General features: G+C 56.5%; 3 protein-coding genes across 3 annotated transcripts in view; 1 reads left to right on the top strand and 2 right to left on the bottom strand.

The window, feature by feature from the left end:
- TNXB (tenascin XB) overlaps window positions 1–1,636 on the top strand; it is a 75,221-nt gene extending 73,585 nt beyond the window's left edge. The window contains 6 exon segments of the mRNA XM_025046003.1: window positions 1–85; window positions 181–332; window positions 423–519; window positions 608–769; window positions 838–1,001; window positions 1,350–1,636. The exon segment at window positions 1–85 is cut by the window's left edge and continues 7 nt beyond it. Of these exon segments, the coding sequence (XP_024901771.1) occupies window positions 1–85; window positions 181–332; window positions 423–519; window positions 608–769; window positions 838–1,001; window positions 1,350–1,451 (762 nt within the window). The 3' untranslated portion in view covers window positions 1,452–1,636.
- A 32-nt stretch (window positions 1,637–1,668) lies between these two features.
- LOC102898380 (steroid 21-hydroxylase) lies at window positions 1,669–4,138 on the bottom strand. The gene is made up of 10 exons (XM_006904624.1): window positions 3,940–4,138; window positions 3,764–3,853; window positions 3,517–3,671; window positions 3,328–3,429; window positions 3,133–3,234; window positions 2,943–3,029; window positions 2,579–2,779; window positions 2,204–2,382; window positions 2,024–2,127; window positions 1,669–1,934 (listed from the first exon to the last, which is right to left on the bottom strand). The coding sequence occupies exons 1-10, from the start codon at window positions 4,136–4,138 to the stop codon at window positions 1,669–1,671; spliced, it is 1,485 nt and encodes a 494-aa protein (XP_006904686.1).
- Window positions 4,139–7,050: 2,912 nt separating this feature from the next.
- C4A (complement C4A (Rodgers blood group)) overlaps window positions 7,051–18,111 on the bottom strand; it is a 14,290-nt gene continuing 3,229 nt past the window's right edge. The window contains 31 exon segments of the mRNA XM_006904625.3: window positions 7,051–7,338; window positions 7,501–7,633; window positions 7,916–7,999; window positions 8,160–8,258; window positions 8,340–8,429; window positions 8,589–8,691; window positions 10,116–10,190; window positions 10,325–10,415; window positions 10,531–10,723; window positions 10,803–10,896; window positions 11,872–11,931; window positions 12,290–12,454; window positions 12,532–12,764; window positions 12,962–13,133; window positions 13,240–13,356; window positions 13,453–13,609; window positions 13,772–13,847; window positions 14,026–14,235; window positions 14,384–14,473; window positions 14,576–14,627; window positions 14,879–15,088; window positions 15,203–15,342; window positions 15,615–15,685; window positions 15,777–15,888; window positions 15,980–16,177; window positions 16,457–16,531; window positions 16,707–16,833; window positions 17,098–17,256; window positions 17,358–17,543; window positions 17,674–17,859; window positions 17,981–18,111. The exon segment at window positions 17,981–18,111 is cut by the window's right edge and continues 14 nt beyond it. Of these exon segments, the coding sequence (XP_006904687.1) occupies window positions 7,197–7,338; window positions 7,501–7,633; window positions 7,916–7,999; window positions 8,160–8,258; window positions 8,340–8,429; window positions 8,589–8,691; window positions 10,116–10,190; window positions 10,325–10,415; window positions 10,531–10,723; window positions 10,803–10,896; window positions 11,872–11,931; window positions 12,290–12,454; window positions 12,532–12,764; window positions 12,962–13,133; window positions 13,240–13,356; window positions 13,453–13,609; window positions 13,772–13,847; window positions 14,026–14,235; window positions 14,384–14,473; window positions 14,576–14,627; window positions 14,879–15,088; window positions 15,203–15,342; window positions 15,615–15,685; window positions 15,777–15,888; window positions 15,980–16,177; window positions 16,457–16,531; window positions 16,707–16,833; window positions 17,098–17,256; window positions 17,358–17,543; window positions 17,674–17,859; window positions 17,981–18,111 (4,031 nt within the window). The 3' untranslated portion in view covers window positions 7,051–7,196.

Genomic DNA, 18,111 nt, shown 5'->3' on the forward strand with positions numbered 1-18,111 from the left:
TTTCCCTCCACCACCTACAGAGCATGGCTCCGGGCCATGTGGGGTGAGAGCTTCACACCACCCATGTCCACCTTCTTCACCACTGGTACTTGGGTGCTGGGACCTGAGGTCGGGGGTTGAGTGGGCAACAGGGATTTAGGGTGTGGAAGAAAGACTGGCCCCTCACTCTCCTCTCCCCAGGTGGACTGCGGATACCCTTCCCCCGGGACTGTGGAGAGGAGATGCAGAACGGGGCTGGCCGTTCGCGGACCACCACCATCTTCCTCAATGGCAACCGCGAGCGGCCCTTGAACGTGTTTTGTGACATGGAGACGGATGGGGGTGGCTGGCTGGTGGGTGGCAGCCAGAAGCCGGGCATCTGCACAGGGCCGGGGCTGGTACTCCAGGAGCCATAGGCTGATGGTGCCCCACCTGTTTCCCAGGTGTTCCAGCGCCGCATGGATGGACACACGGACTTCTGGAGGGACTGGGAGGACTATGCTCACGGTTTTGGGAACATCTCCGGGGAGTTCTGGCTGGGTCAGTGCCTCAGGGAGTGGGGGACCAGGGAAGGCATAGGGGCCCTCTGGACACCAGACCCTGATGAGAACACACTTCCCACCCCCAGGCAACGAGGCCCTGCACAGCCTGACAAAAACCGGCGACTACTCCATGCGTGTGGACCTGCGGGCTGGGGATGAGGCGGTGTTTGCCCAGTATGACTCTTTCAGGGTAGACTCGGCCGCTGACTACTACCGCCTCCACCTGGAGGGCTACCATGGCACCGCAGGTGAGGGCTGGGCCTGGGGGTTCGAGGGGTGAGGGAGGAGAGGCTCTCACTTATTCTGCTCCTGCCAGGGGACTCCATGAGCTACCACAGCGGCAGTGTCTTCTCTGCCCGCGATCGAGACCCCAACAATTTGCTCATCTCCTGCGCCGTCTCCTACCGAGGGGCCTGGTGGTACAGGAACTGCCACTACGCCAACCTCAATGGGCTCTATGGGAGCACAGTGGACCACCAGGTGAGGGGCCTGGAGGCAGCACAGAGCTGGGGGTGGTCAGGGCTTGGCCTGCCTGCTGTGACATACGGCATGACAGAACAAATTACTGAGCTGCTTGGTGCCTCAGAGCTTTCATCTGTGAAATGGGACAATAATGCCATCTCACCAAGGTGTCTTGAGGAGGAGGTGATTTATTGAATGGAAAGAGCCAGCTCAGGAGTAAGCCTCAATCCTTTGCAACTGAGGGTTACGAAGGCAGCAGGGAAGGAAGAAGGTTGATTGATTTGTGAGAACCATCTCCCCAAAGGGCCAGGGGTAGGAGCAGCGGGGCTACCCGCTTTGACTTTCTCTCTACAACTTCCTTCCCAGGGAGTGAGCTGGTACCACTGGAAGGGTTTCGAGTTCTCCGTGCCCTTCACGGAAATGAAGCTGAGACCCAGAAGCTACCGGGCCCCCACCTGGGGACACTGAGCCTAGGCTCACCTCTCCTGCCCAAGTATGACTGCCGAGCACTGAGGGGCCGCGAGGAGAGAAGGGCCAGGGGCCACCTTCACCACCCAGCCACCAGAGGAAGCCTTCTCCACCCCGTGATCTCACAGCACTATGTTTACAGGGGGGAGGGAAGGGGTTTGTATAGGAGCAATAAAAGGAGAAACTGAGGCACAAGACAGGCATGCATTTTTGCCTGTCACTGGCACTCGCCCAAGCCTGGGGGCGCTGCCCCCCGGGGCTGCAGCCGCACCTGGAAAGGCGGCACAGTGAGGTTGACACCGCAGTGGGGGTGGGGCTGCAGGGAGGGCAGGGCGCCCACTGGCGGCAGCAGCGTGAAGGCCTGCAGCAGACGCGCCAGCACCACGAAGAGCTCCAGGCGTGCCAGCGGCTCGCCCAGGCACACACGTGCCCCGCAGCCAAAGGCCAGTGCACTGGGGCTTGCGCCAGGGGCCAGAAAGCGATCTGCAGGAGAGGGACAGGCCCAGGGTCAGCAGTGGCCGGGACACAGCCTGTGCTGCTCCCACTCACAGGCACCCAGCCCCACCACGCACCAGGCCAGAACTCGTGTGGCCGCTCCCAGACTGTCTCGTCCAGGTGGGCACCTTGGAGGTTCGGGATGACGACAGTGCCCTCGGGGATGTCATAGCCGAAGATGCTGAGGGCAGAGTAGGATTAGAGGCCCGCCAGGAGCCAGCTTACCGTCCCACTCACCCATACCTCCTGGGAGTCACCTGCTAGGCCGAGTGGTGCGGTGCGGCAGGGCCAAGGGCACGACTGGCCGCAGGCGCAGCACCTCCGCAATGGTGGCGTTGAGCAAGGGCAGCCGTGAGCGGTCCTTGTATGGGACTCGGGAGCCCCGGGCTCTGGGGCCCAGCTCACGATCCAACTCCTCTTGTAGTCGCTGCTGAAACTGGGAAGTGGGAATAAGCTTGAAGTTGGGGGACTTGCCACTAGCTGCTAGCCAACCCACAGCAGCCGAGCCTCCAGCCACTCCCTGGAGCAACCCACAGGAGCTTTTGTGCGGATTGGGAGAAGCCCCACCTCCATCCCTGGGGGAACACAGCCTGCCTCAGGGTGGAGTGACAGGCTGCCCCCAGGGCTCACACCTCAGGGTGGTGAAGCAAGAACACCACAGCCCAGGAGAGGGTGGTTGAAGTAGTCTCAGTGCCACCGATAAAAAGGTCCACCACAGACATGTGCACATGTCCTTCAAGGAGATGTCCAGGGCCCTCTTCCTCTCTCGGCTTCCCCAAGCCCTGGAGCATGTAGTCCATCATGTCCCTCCACTGGCCTGCCACCATGCTGTCCTGGGGAGAGGAGGGGCACCAGACTGAGTGCCTGGGGCAGGGAGTGGGGCCTGGGGGTGGCAACAGGCCCAAGACTAGTGAAATGCCAGAGAAATTGCCTGGCTCTGGGGCAGTAGCATCACTGGCTGTGGGGTGAGGGGCCTGGTTCGTGCATGGTGCCCACCTTGTGCTGCCTCAGCTGCTTCTCTACAATGTGGTCTCTGTTCTCCACGGCCTGCTTCAGCCTCCAGAGGCCTGGGTTGGGGAAGAACTGGGGCAAGGAGCAAGAGAGAGTAGCCGCTGGGAAGGAAGCCTGCCCCCAACCCCCGCCTCTGCTCCCAGGAGCCAGGAGTATCTGGGCTCTACCTCCTCACCCTGAGAAAAGGAATGATGTGCAAAATTTGGATGGACCAGTGGTCCCAGGTTTTCATCAAGTCCTGGACACAATCGTGAAAGGCATGTACTAAGGTATCCTCCTGACAAAGGAGGGAATCCATTAAGTTCAGGATAAGGAGAGGGTCAGGGAGGGGCTGAGGGGTGGGCCCAAGCCTATATGAGGGCAAGAGAGCCTTGACCTTGTCTCCAAAGGTGAGGTAGCAGATGATGCTGCAGGTGAGGAAGGAGAATTCCTTCTGGATGGCCACAGGGGCACCGGCCTGGGCTCTCATGCGCTGCAGACAAAGAGCATGAACTAAATAGGCCAGGGCTACTGGGAGAGGTGAAGCTGATCTGGGGTGATGGTGGGAGTCTAGCCTCACCTCACAGAACTCCTGGGCCAGCTGCTCCACCAGGGGCTCCATGGAGCCACGCATGCCCAGTAGCAAGGCGGAGCGGGTGAGTCTCTTGTGGGCCTTCCAGAGCAGGGAGTAATCCCCAAGCGAGAGGTCCTGGTTGTGCCGGGACACCAGCTTGTCTAGGAGTAGGGGTTGGAGGTCAAACTGACCAAGGGAGCCATGGCCTGATCTTCCCTGCCTCCCTCAACCCCAGCTTCTCCCCACCTCTTACAGGATGGTGACTGGGGTCTGCCAGCAAAGTCCACCCACTTCCTGATCATGGCCTCCTCAATTGTCCTCTTAGAGTTCAGCACCACCACATCTGTGGGAGAACCAAGGCAGGATGTCAGCAGGGAGAGCACCCCACCTCCCCACTGTGGTGGAGCCAAGCAAGGAGCAGGTGCTCACCTTGCAGTCCAAGGCGGAGCCTGTAGATGGGCCCAAGTTTCTGAGCCAGGCCAAGCAGATAGATGGGGAGGTTGGGCTGCCGCAGGTGCAGGAAGCCAGGAACAAGAGGTGGGAGGTGGAGGCTCCTGAGCTTCCACTGGCCCCACAACAGGCGGGCACCAGCCAGCAAGGTCAGCAGCAGCAGCCCGAGGAGCAGCATGGCAGGAAACACATGCAAAGGCTCTGGCCTGGCCACTTATAGCTCTTGAGGCCCCACCATCCATCTTACTTCTCGGACCGTGCTGGGACTTCCATTGACTCCTTCCCTCAGGTCCCTGCCCACTGTCCCGCCCACAAGAATAGCACATTCTTGGAATAACACCAGGCCCGTTGGCCTTGGGGAATCCATATTTCAAAGAAGGGGCCTTTCTTCTTTCATCCATCAAGAAGAAAGGAAGGAAAGCTCAACCCTGACCTTTCTCCCACAGCTAGCATCAGCTTTCTGGCCCCACGTCAATCATGCAGGAAAATGTGTCCACTCTCTGGCCTGAGCCCTCCCCGACTACCACCCATCTTGGACCAGCTTACTGCTGTATAACTCGTCTCAGAGAAAATGGCAGTCCCTGCCTCATGTGCCCTCCAGGATCATCTGAAGAACAAAATGAGATAAAAGTGATCTGTGTGTTGTTCTTTTAACTCACAGATGAGTGACCACATTGCCTGGTTTGCCCAGGTTATCCCACTTTATACCTATAGTCCTGTGTAATTATTATCAGTGCCCCATTTCACTCTCAAAAGTTTGGAGCTCTCACTGTGTACATGATACTTATTGGTTGCAAGGAAAAGAGACCAACTTGAGGGGCTTGAGCTAAAAATAAGAATTCTTATACAAATAAAAGAGTGTCTCACAGAACCTGAGAGCAGGAGAGGGGCCTGGGGGTGGCAACAGGCCGGAGACCAGTGGGATGCCAAAGAAATTGCCTAGCTCTGGAAGGCAAGGGACAGAGTGGGAAAAGTCCTAGAGAGGGGTTGTTTCTTCACTCTTCATTCCTCCCTCCTCTTTGTCTGTGGTTCCAGCCTCTGTCCTCTCTCTCTCTGTAGTCTAGTGGTTTGTGTTCCCAAGTAAGTGTAGGCAGAACAGGACTGCCTTTGGGGTTCAGAGTTTACGGAGTACAGGACCAGCTCAAGGACGAGTGGGATTTCTCAGCACAACTGAACTTGCCACCCCCTTATTCAAGGTCCCCAGGAAGGAACTCGGTAGTCAAAGCTGGGGTCAGGGGTCTAACCCTATACTTGGAGCTGTAGCCATAAGCGGTGGAATCCCACCAGACCAGGTAGGACTATCAGGGACCACTTTTATTGGTGAAGTGGCAGTTGGGGATCTTAGAGGAGGCGCTTGGGGAGAGGTCATGTCAAAGAGGAGTGGCAGGGTGCAGTGAGAGGTGAGGGCTTCCTAGGGGTTGAGGGCTTGGAGGTCACGTGAGGCTCATGTCATTCCCTAATTCCCCACCCCTGGCTCTGTGGGTGGAAGTGGAGGGTCCTTCTCCTCTCAGAGCTTTACCTTAGAGCGCAGGCTGGAGAACCTGATTTGAGATCCTGGCTGTGCTACCCACTGCTTAAAGAGTTAACTGCAGGAGTCCTAGTGGAAGAGCTCAGGCTCTGCCTGGATCCATGCCCAGGACTGGGAGAGAGAACACAGGCTGGGGTTTCTGGGGTTGGGCAGCAACAGCTGCCGCCTTCCTCAGAGATGACCTGCCAGACCTAGGCCATCTCTTTCTACAACTACAGCTGAATCCCTGGATCTCGTAAATGGGTTTATGCCACCAGCACGCTAACAGGCTTTGGGAAGCGAGATTAAGCAAGCACAGAGGCACGTAAACCACAGCCCTAGGAAGTCTCTGAAACACTGGGGAAGGTCAGTACTCCTCAAAGTTGCATGGAATAGGAGGGGACTCCTTCAATAGGAGAGTGACCCGGGAAGCTGGAATGCTTGTGAACATCCCTCCATAAATTGACTACAGCTCCATCTCTTCTACTGCTCCCCTCCAACAAATCCGAATTCCAGATGTGATAAGCCGCGTGCAGTGCTCCCAAGTGTGCTCTATCCTGCCGCGTGCAGTGCTACCAGTGTGCCCTATCCTGCCCCGGCCTTGGGCCTTTCACGTTCTCTTCTGCCTCGAACGCCCACATCTACTCCTACTCTCTTTGCTGGATTCCTCAGCCTTCAGAACCCAACTTAGATGCCACCTCCTCCAGGAAGCCCTCTCTCTCCGCTTCTCACAATCCCCCAGATTGGGTCAGATGTCCCAACTATGAACCCCACAAGACCACACAGCTCCCCAGCACCACTCCTTTCACAGAGGATAGGGACCTGGCATATAGGGCTCGGAGTGAAAGTTCCACAAATTTCTGTTGGATGAGTGAATGGCAGGCTTCCGGACTATCTCAGCAAACTTCTCTAGATGGATTTTTAGGTCAGCCCTGAAGACCCAAGGGGTGCCACTAAATGGTGGGGAGCTAGACAGGCAGGTGGGGAAGGTTGACCCTAGTAGATCACAGTCTCTTTAGAGTATTAACGAATATACCAAAGGCAGCCTTCGGCTTGTTTAAAATCAGTGCCTGGAAGAAGATCATCAGATCTGAGGATTATGCAACTCTAGGGCTATTACCTAATACCACTGATCACAAGATCCAAAGTCAACAGGCTTTCAACAGATTGGGTCTCAGCTAAAAGCAACAGACTCCAGAACTGTACCAGGACAGAGTGGGAGGCATGTGGCTGGACAGTCGCTCATAAGGCAGAATAGCTGAGATGTGAGCCGAACACAGCCCTGCCTGAGGCCACAGTGACGGGCTATATCGGGGCAGTGCAGTGCCCTGCAGGCACAACGGGAGGCCTTGGTGTTGATGCTGGATCCTCAGGGTGCAGACTGTTGGGTCACAAGTCTACTCTGGGTGGTCCTATGCTGGCTTGGGGTTCCCAGTGAGTCATCTGGGAAGGGTGAGGCAGAGCTGAACACCCCAAGGGTCATCCAGGCTCTGAGAGCCTAAGATTTTGCGAACTCTGGCCTGGACCCCCCCCCCAGAACCTGTAATGCACGATAGGCACATTACTCTCAATCCTAGAGACACACACTGACACTTTACTGCCAAAGGCTTTTATTGAATCCCTGGCCTTGCTCTGTGGCTACTTTCAGAGGACCAGGCACAGCAACGATCCAAGCATTATCACCTTTCCCAGGCTCAGGCTCCTCCTGGGGGAGGTGGGAAAACGGCCCTTACACCTGGCACCCCTGAGTGCTATACTCTTGGATGAAGTCATGGAGCTGGGCACAGGCTGCCCGCTGGCGGGTGCTCCGGCACAGGCGTTCAGAGGGCATCTCCTCGATCCAGCTGTTTGAGTCCAGCAGGTACTGGGGGCTGCAGGGGCAAAGAGCAGTCAGCAGGGGTCAGGAGGCTGGGCAGAGTGGAAAGGAGAACACGAGGCATCTGCCTTCTGAGAGGGGAGGGCCTAGGCCCTGGGGATCCATTCCCTCATGAGGTGTGAGAAGAGCAAGAAACCCAGGGGCCCAGAGAACTCACTGTCCCTTGAGGTCATGGGTGGCCCCGTCCAGACCCATGATCAAGTATTCTTTCCCAGGTTCCAAGCGAAGGCGGCAAGAGGCTCGAACAAGGAAATTTCGGGTCTGACCAGCAGTGGCCTGAGCATCCTTGGCTGAGGGGAGAACGTGCACAAGAGTTGTCAGAGGGAAAGAAAAGGTGCAGGGTGAGCATGGGGTCAGGGGCTTTGCAGACACCCTCTCATGTAATCCTGCCACTCCCAACAGGGAGATGCGACCGCTTTCCTACTAGACAAGCCCAGGGCTTCTAAGAGGCCAAGGGGATCTAAGTTCTTCTTAGAATTTTTACTATTCTAGGCAGACAGGCCCCAAACTCAGACCTCAGCTCCCCTCTATCCCCCCAGCCCTGCCCACCCAGCCACCCGTTCCCTTCGTACAGAAGTGCAGGACTTGGGTGATACTGGTCTCAAAGAGGCGAAAAGCAGCTCTGGCATCTTCTCGGAGAACCTTAACCTGGAAGCCTATGAGTGAGTTTAGGAGAAAGAAGGGAAGGTGAGTTACCCTGAGGCTGAGGGCTGCAAGGTGGTGTCAGAGCAAAGAGGCTGCCTGTGGGCCTGTGTGAGGAGCAGGCATGACCAAAGAGACCCTGAGGGTGGGTCAGGGCCTAGCGGGAAGACTGACCGTATTCCACACGGGGATAGTAGCAGGCAAACTTCATCCTGTAACCATCCTCCTCCAGCAGCCCCCGCTCCAGGGCACGACGCTGTCGAGGGCACTTCCCTGAAGTCAAGAGCCCAGGTGAGACAAGGTAGGCCCCAACAAAGTTCCCTCCCAGCACCGCCCCCAGGCCCTGGGTCTCACCCTCAGCACACTGGCAGACATCAGCAGAGCACAAGGTGGACAAGAGTTTGCTCTTAGTCGGTGCCCCATAAAACACAGAACACTTGTGCTCTGGAGAAAACCAGAGAGGGGAGTTAGAGTATGTCTCTCTCTTTGCCTCCCAGTCCTGTTGAGCCACAGGACTCCCTTGCCACTTTCTACTGCCCCAGTTCCCAATGTCCCACATGCGGGCACCTATCACAAACCTCCTTAGTGTCCCTAAGTGCTCACCGGGATTGTAGTAGTCGTACAGGGCCGCGCTGGCCGGCTGCACCAGTCCCACGGCTACCTCCTGCACAGCTCCAAAGCCCACGCACTCCCGAGAGGTGGGGACCTGGCATGAGAGTGAGGGGAAAGTCAGGGTCCCCCTGCAGGCCGCTGCGTTGCATTTCCTTGGCCTGTCTCTCGTTCCCACTGTTCTCATTTTCAGTGTCCTTCACATTTTGTTACCTTCCGGCCACCAGAACTCTAAAACTGCTCCCAAGGTCTCTGCTGACCTCAGTGCCCAGATGATGACTTCATCCCAGTATCCCGTCACCGGGCCCCTCCACAGAGTCTCACATCCTGAACACATTCTCCATGAAACTCTCCCATCGCTCAGGGTTAGCTTCTGGGCCATCTCCTGCTGACTGCCCTGGTTGTTTCTGACAACCCCTTGTCCTCCTCCCCAGAAGTCCAGTCCCCGCCCCTTGGCTCTTCCTTCCTCTGCATTCCCTTAGGAAGGTCTCTACCATTCTCTGGCTTTCACCAAACCCTTTCAGGCTAATGAGTCTCAAACCAAACTTTCAGCCTTAATCCTGCATTAGGATTTTTGCAGGATGTATAAATTCTCCCAATGCACTCTGCCTGCACCTCAAACCCAGTCACCCTCCTGACAACCTCGCTTCATCACTGATACAACTGAGGCCTCCCTTCTCTGCCACAACCTAATGGCAGGTGCTATCACTCTGCCCATTCTCTGTGACTCTGCCACTCATGTCCAGGCTCCAAGTCCTTTCCCCTTGCCCCAGCTGGTCCAGTCCAGCATGGTACCCCTGCCAGTTTCCCTCCTAAGCTGGGCTTCTGCACGGTCAGCTCCCTGCACAGAAATCTTCCTGGCTCCTCATTTTCCACTGTGTTTCACCAGACTCCCCTGCCTGGCCTCTCAGGCTACTAGGGTCTGCCTCCTTTGCCTGCACTAGGCAGGGGGAGGGGGTCTTCCCGACCCACAAATACCTGGCTAATGGTGTTACTGTTAACACACCTTTTTCACATTTTCTCCAAGAGGTTATATAGTAAATGTTCAAATAAGCTTTTGAGAGCCATCAGTGGGTTGATAATTCTTTGTTTTAGTCAAATAAGACCATGAAAAGACCAAAAAAAAAAAAAATCTCACCTATGACCAACATCACTTTATAAAAGAAAGTATACTTTAATATCAGAAGGAAAAAACTAGGACGGTCAATTAAAAAAACAAAAGCAAACCCTCAAGTTGAATGAATCTGGTTGGTTTTATGAAAGGCTTACTCTTAAGCCCTCCCCTGCTGACTGGCACCAGCCTGTAAACCACATTAGGGGCTCAGCCCCTGCCTGCATGGCCTCCCTGGCTGTCCCCCCATAATTTGGCTCTGACTCAGTCTCGTCTTGCTTCCCTACTCACATTACACGTTCTCTCTGGGAGCACTGGCCACTGATACAGTATCCCCTGGGAAACTTCATAATAACCTGCTCAGTAACCCAGTACCATCCATGCCCTCCCGCGTCCCCTCCCCTGCTCACCGAGTCAAAGTATAGCAGGACGTGGGGCCCCTCGGTCTCAAAGTGACTCACATAACGGTCAGAGAGGGAGGTCAGCTGTGAAGAAGGGGAGATGGTCACAGGAAGATGGCCTTGGCCCCTACACACAACAGGGCTCAGCAGCTGGAGGTGCTGCAGGAGGTAACAGGGGTCTTGAGAGCACAAGGGGTCCCTCTGGATAGCTACCACACCTTCTCCAAGTCAGCCTGCAAGGCGTGGAATCCGCTCAGGAGGGTGATGTCTGCAATGGCCATGCCCGACAGCTCCACCTTGCCATTCCGCCTGAAGAGACACGCCTTGTTGTCTGGGTCCCTCCCGCCTGCGCCAGCAGGCAGATGCCCAGCCCCAGCCTCGGTCCTTCTTCCTCTCTCCAGGCCCAGCGGCGCCCCAGGCTCACCAGATGCACACAGTGTACTGCACTCTGGATTCCTGCTCATCGGCCACCTTGGGCGCCTCCCTTCTGCGGCGGCTCCTCCGCCCCTCAAACAGCTGCAGGGGTGTCACAGGCTGGGAAAGGGGCCCTGGGTCATCTCCGGCTAAAATCTCACGCTCGTAGTCCTCGTAGTCCTCATAGTCTTCATTTGCTTCCACTGCATGAGGATGGCATTGTGACTTGGCCCCTGGTACCAGTCCCTGGAGGGCCCTATGGTCTCTGACCCTAACACTCACTTGTGTACTCGACGTGGCCCATGACTGTCACCTCAATCTTAAGATCCTGGCAGGTCGTGTTCTTCATGTCCAGGACATTGTAGATACGAAGGACCTGGCTCAGCAAGGGGCATGGAGAGAACAGGGGACGTTTGGGGCCACAGACCTCTCTCTAGGGCCACACCTAAGGGCTAAGGAATTTGAGGGTTGTGGCCCCTTCCCACCCCCCTTCCTGACCAGTCCATCAATATGAATGGCCCAGGTGTTGGGTTAGACAGTGAGACAGGGCAGCCAGCGTCTGCCCTCAGGAGCCAGCACTCTACCCAGTGCACAGAGGAGGCCACAATGGAAAGTCAGAGAAAGGCTTCTGGCTGAGGCTTGAAGGAGGAGAATGAGTTTGCCACAGGAGACAAGAAGCAGAGGAAGGACATTCAAGGCAAAGAGATCTATGCAGATGAGTAGATCTGTCTGGCCGAGGAGGTGAGCCCAGTCATGAACATGAAAGAATCTGAAGGCTAATCTAACTAATGTTCTCAGAAGGTCAGTTTCACTGCACTGTGGACAGTGGATCAGCAAGGGAAGATGTGGTAACAGGGAGAAGTTCCTAGACTGCGTTAGCCCAGAGTCCGGGAAATAAGTGACAAGGCCCTGGGCATCAGGGGGATAGACGAGGAGTTATTGGGGCCATAAGAAGGGCTCAGGAGGGGGCACTCAGATGACCTCTATCTAGAGTAGCGGCTGGGCTGAGGGGAAGGGGCTCTAGCAGCCAGATGAGGGGACACGGGAGGAAGAAGGGGTTTGTGACACACCACGTCTGAGGTGCTGAGGAACATTTAGGGCCTGCAGCTCAGGAGAGGCCTGGGTTGAGGCACTGGGTACGTGAGCCATCGGCATTGAAGGAGTAAAGGCGATGACAGGTGCCCAGAGAGGGCGGAGACCAGAGTGAAGGGAGAACGCCCAGGGCGGAGCATAGGGAACGCCGGCCCCGGGATGCTTTCCTCCTTCTGACCATGAGCTCTGCCCACATCTCCCACTGAAGACCCTGGCTCCTCCCCACTGGGTACAGGTGTCCAGTGCTGCTGGCTCTTACCTTCAAGGTTCCTTTGCTGTTTCCTCCCACCTTCACATTAATCTTGCTGCCCGAGGAGGACTTTCAGAGCAGAAAAGGGAAAAAAAAATGTCAGACGGCAAAGAACAAACCCTAAAAACAAACCCTCCTGCTATCCCCACCTCACATTTCCACAAGTTTACATCTTCACATGTATTATCTCACTTCAGCCCTCTAAAACCCTTTTGGGTGGACTCTGCATATATTATTTTCAGATGAGAAAAATGAAGCTCAGAGGTTCATTGAAGCTAACACTTTCTCCAGGTCACAGCCAATAAGTCTTTCCGCAAGGTTATCAGGAAGAGGTACTGGGGATTCTGCAGGGGTGGGAGGGCTGGGGGGTTCTGGCCTGGCTGCAATAAGCCTAGGTGTTATGGCAACCCAGGTGAGAGTGGTTCACCTGCAGCTCTTCCTCCAGCCCCTGAATTTGGTTGTTCAGCTGCAGTACGTGCGACTTGGCCCCACTGCGACTTGTGTAGTTGAAGGTCACATTGAGGTCCCTCTCCTCAGTGGTGTGGGAAGCGATCCAGTATGCAGACAGGGCATCCAGGGTGATCACCGTATCCTGGGGAGGTTGGACCAGGACTCAGGCACTTGATCTCAGGACCACCCACTCCCCCAGAGCCCCAGAGCAGCCCCTACCTGGGTGCTACGGAATCCCCCTTGGAAGCCACCCTGGTGAGTGAGCCAGGCCGCAGCCTGGTCAGCCATCTCTGCCTTGCCCTCCCGAAGCAACAGGTGCAGCAGGCCATAGGCTGTGGTTTCAATCCACAGGGCTGGAGCCTGGGGCACAGGGTCTGCTGGGCTGTGAGGAGCCAGGGTGGGCGATACGACATTGCTCTGAGAACTGGCGACTGAGCCCCAGTACAGATGATCTGGAAGCGAAAGGAGATCCACCAGTGAACGGGGTCAGATCCTGTTCATCTGGCCCCTTGACGCTCCCCTGTTTGGCGCTCTTGACTCTCCCCATTCATACCTGCTGATGGGTCTCCTTTTACTCCTTTGTGCACACTCAGGGGTCCCAATGTCCCCCAAGCCCCAGGCTCCATGCCAGGACCCCCTCAACTCTCACCACCTGTCTCTTGGGCCATGGCCATGAGGTTGTTGTGGGCAACATTCTGCAGGTCCTCGGGGGCCTTGGTCAGTGTCAGTGCATAGGCCGTGATGGCGGCTGCGTGGGCACCCAGAAGCCCAGCACTTGCTTTCGTCCCCAAGAATGAGTTAGCTTTTGAGATGGAAGTTTCCTAGAGGAAAGTGGAGAAGAAGGTCTGGTAGCAGGACACCTGGGTTCCTGAGGAGAAAGGGGGAGGCCTGGGGGATAGAGAAGGGCAGACACGCAGGCGCACTTACCACTCTCTGCTTCAGCTCCTCTGCATTCTTGTCCTGGAAGACGGCCAGCCCATGATGAAGGGCAATGACCACAAAGGCTGTCAGTGCCACCGTCTCGTCATTTCCTACCAAGCCCCCCTGGTTGGTGGAGGAAGAAAAGATGTCAGTCAGGAGGGAGAAGGGGCAGGGAGAGTTCCCACCTATGCTCCTTGGACCAGCTTCACGGCCCCATACCTGCATGCCCCTGTGTATAACTGGACAGGGGTCCTGGAATGAACCGTCAGCCTGCTGCTGGGTTAGCAGCCACCTGGTTGACTCCTGCAGCTTTTCAGGTGAGCCACCCACCTGTTCTTGGGCCAGACTCAGTACCTTCAGCACAAAGGCCGTGAGCCTAGAGCGTGGGAAGGGACAAACGGGGATAGGGACTGGTCCCGATAGGGGACACAGCCCCACTTCCCCAGGAACCTGGTCAGTCACCCTCCCATCATACTTGGCTCTGCCCTCAGCAGCCCTGGCACCTCTCAGAGACCCAGAACCACTTTCCAAACCTCACCAGGTGCTACTGTCTCGATGTAACCATGCCCCATAGGAACCATCTGTTTTCCGAAACTGCTGGATCCGCATGTAGCCTTGGAGAAGAAAGGCGGCTGCTGAGGTGACGCTCACTCTTCCATTATTTGCGCCTGAGGCCATGCTCCCCATTCCTATCAGGTTCCCTCCTCTTCCCCCACTAGCCACCTTGGCTGACCATCTTCTATTAATTGCCCACTCTCGGCCCCCACTCCTGCTTGCCCCTGCACCCAGAACCTTTCTGGATCAGATCCACAGCATGGTCCTTGGTCTCTGGGGGTAGTTTGTTCCACTGCTCTGTCTTGTCCAGGTAGTGGGAAGCAGCCAGTGTTGGAGCCAAGAGGACCATGGTTTGTTCTCCACAGCCCTGCGGAAGCCTCAGGAGTGAGGCCAGGCCTCCTGGTGACAAGGCCCCCTCGGAGCCCAAAGTGTCCAGTGGATCTGAGGCTATAGGGGAAAGAGAGGGTTAAAGATAGCAAGCAGGTCTGGGGACCTCTGGTCAGAGAGTCATGAGGCCATGGGATCAAAGAGGGGTCCACAGATTTCACATGAATCTGAGGGTGACCACTGGAAAGAGACTGGAGGGCACTCCCACCTGTGACCCTGACATAGCTGCTGAACTCTCCATCAGGGAGAATATTGGGATCAGAGTTGCCAGGAATTTCCAAGGTCCGGCTTCGGTGGTCTGGGGAGATGGGAAAAGTTGTCAGTCTGTCCCGATGTCCACATCTCCTGCCACTTATAACCCCCTTGGGATACTGATGGTTGGGGGCAGGGAGTCACTCACCCAGAGGGTTAAGTTCATAGACTATCTCCTCTATGTGGATGGCCCCTTCCTTCTGTCTCAGGGGAAACAGAGCTATGAGTGATCACATGGGACTGAAGCTGCCCTGCCCATCCCACTGCAGACTCCCCAGGACTTGGAATTTGCACTTCAGAGACAGAGTTAGACCAGAACTGTAGAAGATGTAAACTGACCAAGGCCTTGGGTTTGGGTGTTGGGCCTTTGGCCTGGCCAGTAGAGAGGGAGACGGGGGTTAGGGGTGAATCTGGGAGCCTGGGGACCTGGATTCAGGGGTGCTCCATTCACCTGAATTTGTAGAACCTTAGACACTGCATCTCCTACAGGGAACTCTGAGGACCCTCGAGCCACCACCTTCAGGGACACAGCGGCGGCTGTTGTGGGCACCACAGAGAAGCCAACGGGCCGGGCAGAGCCAGCAGGCACCAACACCTGCTGAGCCAGCCCTCCGCCCCCAGCCAGGCACAGCCCTTCCACTGGGGACACATGGACGCTTACCTAGGGCCAGGAAAATGGTGATGGTCAGAGCCCTGGCCTACTTAGGCTCTCCGCACCTCACCTGCCTCAGTTCCACCCACGCCCCTGTGCACGCAGGCTCCTGCAGGGCCTCACGGTCAGGTTTTTATCCAGGTAGTTGTAGAGGACAGGCCGCAGCTCGAACTGCTCAAAGCGACGAACAGAAATGGGCAGGCGGAGGTGCACGTGAAATTCTCGGAACACTCGGAGCCGGACTGGCGTGGCCACACACAGGCCTGACGGGAGGCAGGAGCATGGGGGAAAAGACAAAAATCAGAGGCCTGGGGGCATCACAGCCACAGGGTCCCACTAGGAAGGGGCAGGGAGTGACCCATCATTGTCCTCCACCCACCCCTGCTCTCTAGGCTCCCAGCTCCAGTGCATGCAGTGCAGACTTTCCCAGGTCTCTGCACCCCCTTCCTTACAGTAAGAGAAGAGGGCTAAGAAAGGGGCCTGGCCGAGGCGGGTGGGAGAGGGGAGGCTGGAGGCCCCGGCAGGGCAAGCTCACCTTTGCTTTTGGACAGGCTCACACCATGGATCTCCCACGTGGTCAGAGAGTCAGGGAGCAAATGTGACAATCTGTGATGGGAAAGGTGAGAAGACTCATCACATTCTGGGATGGCCCCAGACACTGTCCAGAGACAAGGTCAGGCCTACCACATGCCCTCACTGGAAGAAGCGGTCTACTGTTGCCACTCTCCAGAGCCAGTTCTCCGGGAAGAAGCTTCGCACAGGAATGTCATCTTCATCCATCAGGTCCTCCTCCTGCAGGATCTCCAGAGCTGGGGGACCACGGTGGAGGGACATAAGAAGAGGGCCATTCTTCTCCTTCAGGTGTTCAGGGCTGTCCCCCAACCCCACCCAGTCCCTCACCTCGGGCAAGGCCCACCTGGCCCCGGGCCCGGATCTTCTTGCGCAGGCCCTCAGCAAACTGGCAGCAGGACAGGAAGGGCTCCCGGCAGGCCAGCTGCTGCACACGAGCTACCCGCTGCTCGCAGGAGCGCGGCATGGGCAGCCGTGTCAGCCCATCCTGGCAGCAGCGCTTGGCTATTGGGGAAGTATACTGGCCCACTACAGGGCCAGGTGAGGGTGAGCATAAGGGAACAAAAGGAGACACACCTCATCTCCCACCCTGACCTCTAGATATATAAGGACTCACCCTAAGAGAACAGAAACTCAAGAGAGACCAGTGGAGAGAGCCTCCAGCATACCCACCATCAACCCAGATCTCGGATCTCTGGCCCCAAATACCATATACTGGCTTTCTCAGGAGCAGAGGAGCCAAGAGGTAGACCCCTCCCCCTGACCCTTGGGCCCAAGTGGAGAGCTTCATAGGCACCCACAACTCACACTTCTCAAAAATTGCCTTTTGGAAGTTCACGTTTCTCTTTTTCCGGGTTTTCTTCTCCTCTGGGCAGCTCAGACCTGGTAGAAAGCAGGACTGCAGCCAAGCCCTAGGGTGTGTGGCCTCCCAGCTCCACCCCCCACTCCTCTTCCCAGGCCCAGCCCTTCCGGCCACTCCTGCTCTTATCTTATCCCTCAGGTCCCTCCTCCTCCCTAATCCTCCTACCACCCACCCCATTTCCTCCTCTGGTCTTACTCTTTCTGGCTGAGGTCAATTGGTTTCCATCAGAAAATGCCAGACCAGCTGCCTCAAACACCTGAAGGGCATTGTCCCCACCCCCAGGACCACAGCCAAGGTTATAGCTGTTCATAACTTCGAAGACCTGGCCAAAAAAAAAAAAAGGCAGGGATGCTGCAGAAACAAGAGTGGCTAAGAGGTAGGAATGGCCACTCAGCTATGGGTAAGAGGGCAGCGGATGGAAAAATATGAGAGACACAGACAGTAGAGAAATAGAGACCATGGGGCCACGGCTTGAGGGAGAACTGGGAGGAGTTGGTGGGCTGGGCTCAGGGCTCTGGGCTCAGGGCTCAGGGCTCAGGGCAGCAGGAGAATGTGAGGGAGGGTTGGGGCGGGGGTCTTGACACACCTTGCCCATGTCGAGGGGCTTGTGGGACCTGCCACCCACAGCATACAGAGCCGTGTCCACAGCACCTAGTGCCACCAGGGCTGGAGAATCTGTTAGCAGGTGGAGTTTTACAGTGTCCCCAGGATGATACTCCTTGTGACCATCTACATTCAGTTCCAGCTGGCAAGGCAGGAGGTGGGACACAGTCAGAATGGGGAGAGTGTCTTTTCTTCTTTCTCTCTCCAACACACACACATGCCATCTCTCCCAATGCCAGTTACCTTGCCCTCACAGGCCTTGGCCTGGACGTCCACTCGCAGGGAGTTGGCCACTGGGAGGCCCCTATGATAGTAGAAGGCCACAAAGTAGAAGGACGGCGCCAGGTGATGGTCCACAAACACGGAGACGGAAGTCAGGGTCTTCCTGGGCTCTCGATTCACAGACACGATCTGGCCCCGGGACAGAATCTGGGGCAAGAGTGGTTCCCTCTTCACCGCGCACCTCCAGCCTTGAAACTGCTCCCCCACCCCAAGGGCTCTTTCCTGCCTCAGCCCGTCCCTGCACCCTGCCCTCCTCTACAACCCAGCTCATGCACACCATGTAGTAGTAATGAGAGAAGCTGGCCCCACTGACGCCCACGTCTCGCAGGTTGAGGATGAGACTGTCCCCAACGCGAGGGGGTCGAGAATCCAGCCGCTCAATTGACAGAAACCCAGAGCTTCGTGAGGGTGGGGCTCTCACGGTGAGCATGGCTGTGGCTGGATAGGGAGAGCCTGCAGACACCTGGAGAGAGGGGCAGGGGCAGGAGGTGGCAGGGTCAGTGGTGAGGATCTAGGCACCTAGCATCTTTCCCCAGCCTGTCCTTTTTTCCCTGCCCATGCTCTCCTGCGAGTTGGAGTCCTACCAAGAGCTGCGCTTCTGGGACGGTCTGAGGGACAATGATGGGAATAATGACTTGGCCGCTGTTGTCTGTGTTTTGTTGAAAGTTTTGTGTTTCAGAAGCAGATCCAAGAGAAAAAAATGTGGTAGAAACTT

The sequence above is a fragment of the Pteropus alecto genome, unplaced genomic scaffold (assembly GCF_000325575.1).
Source record: "Pteropus alecto unplaced genomic scaffold, ASM32557v1 scaffold400, whole genome shotgun sequence".
NCBI lineage: Eukaryota > Metazoa > Chordata > Mammalia > Chiroptera > Pteropodidae > Pteropus > Pteropus alecto.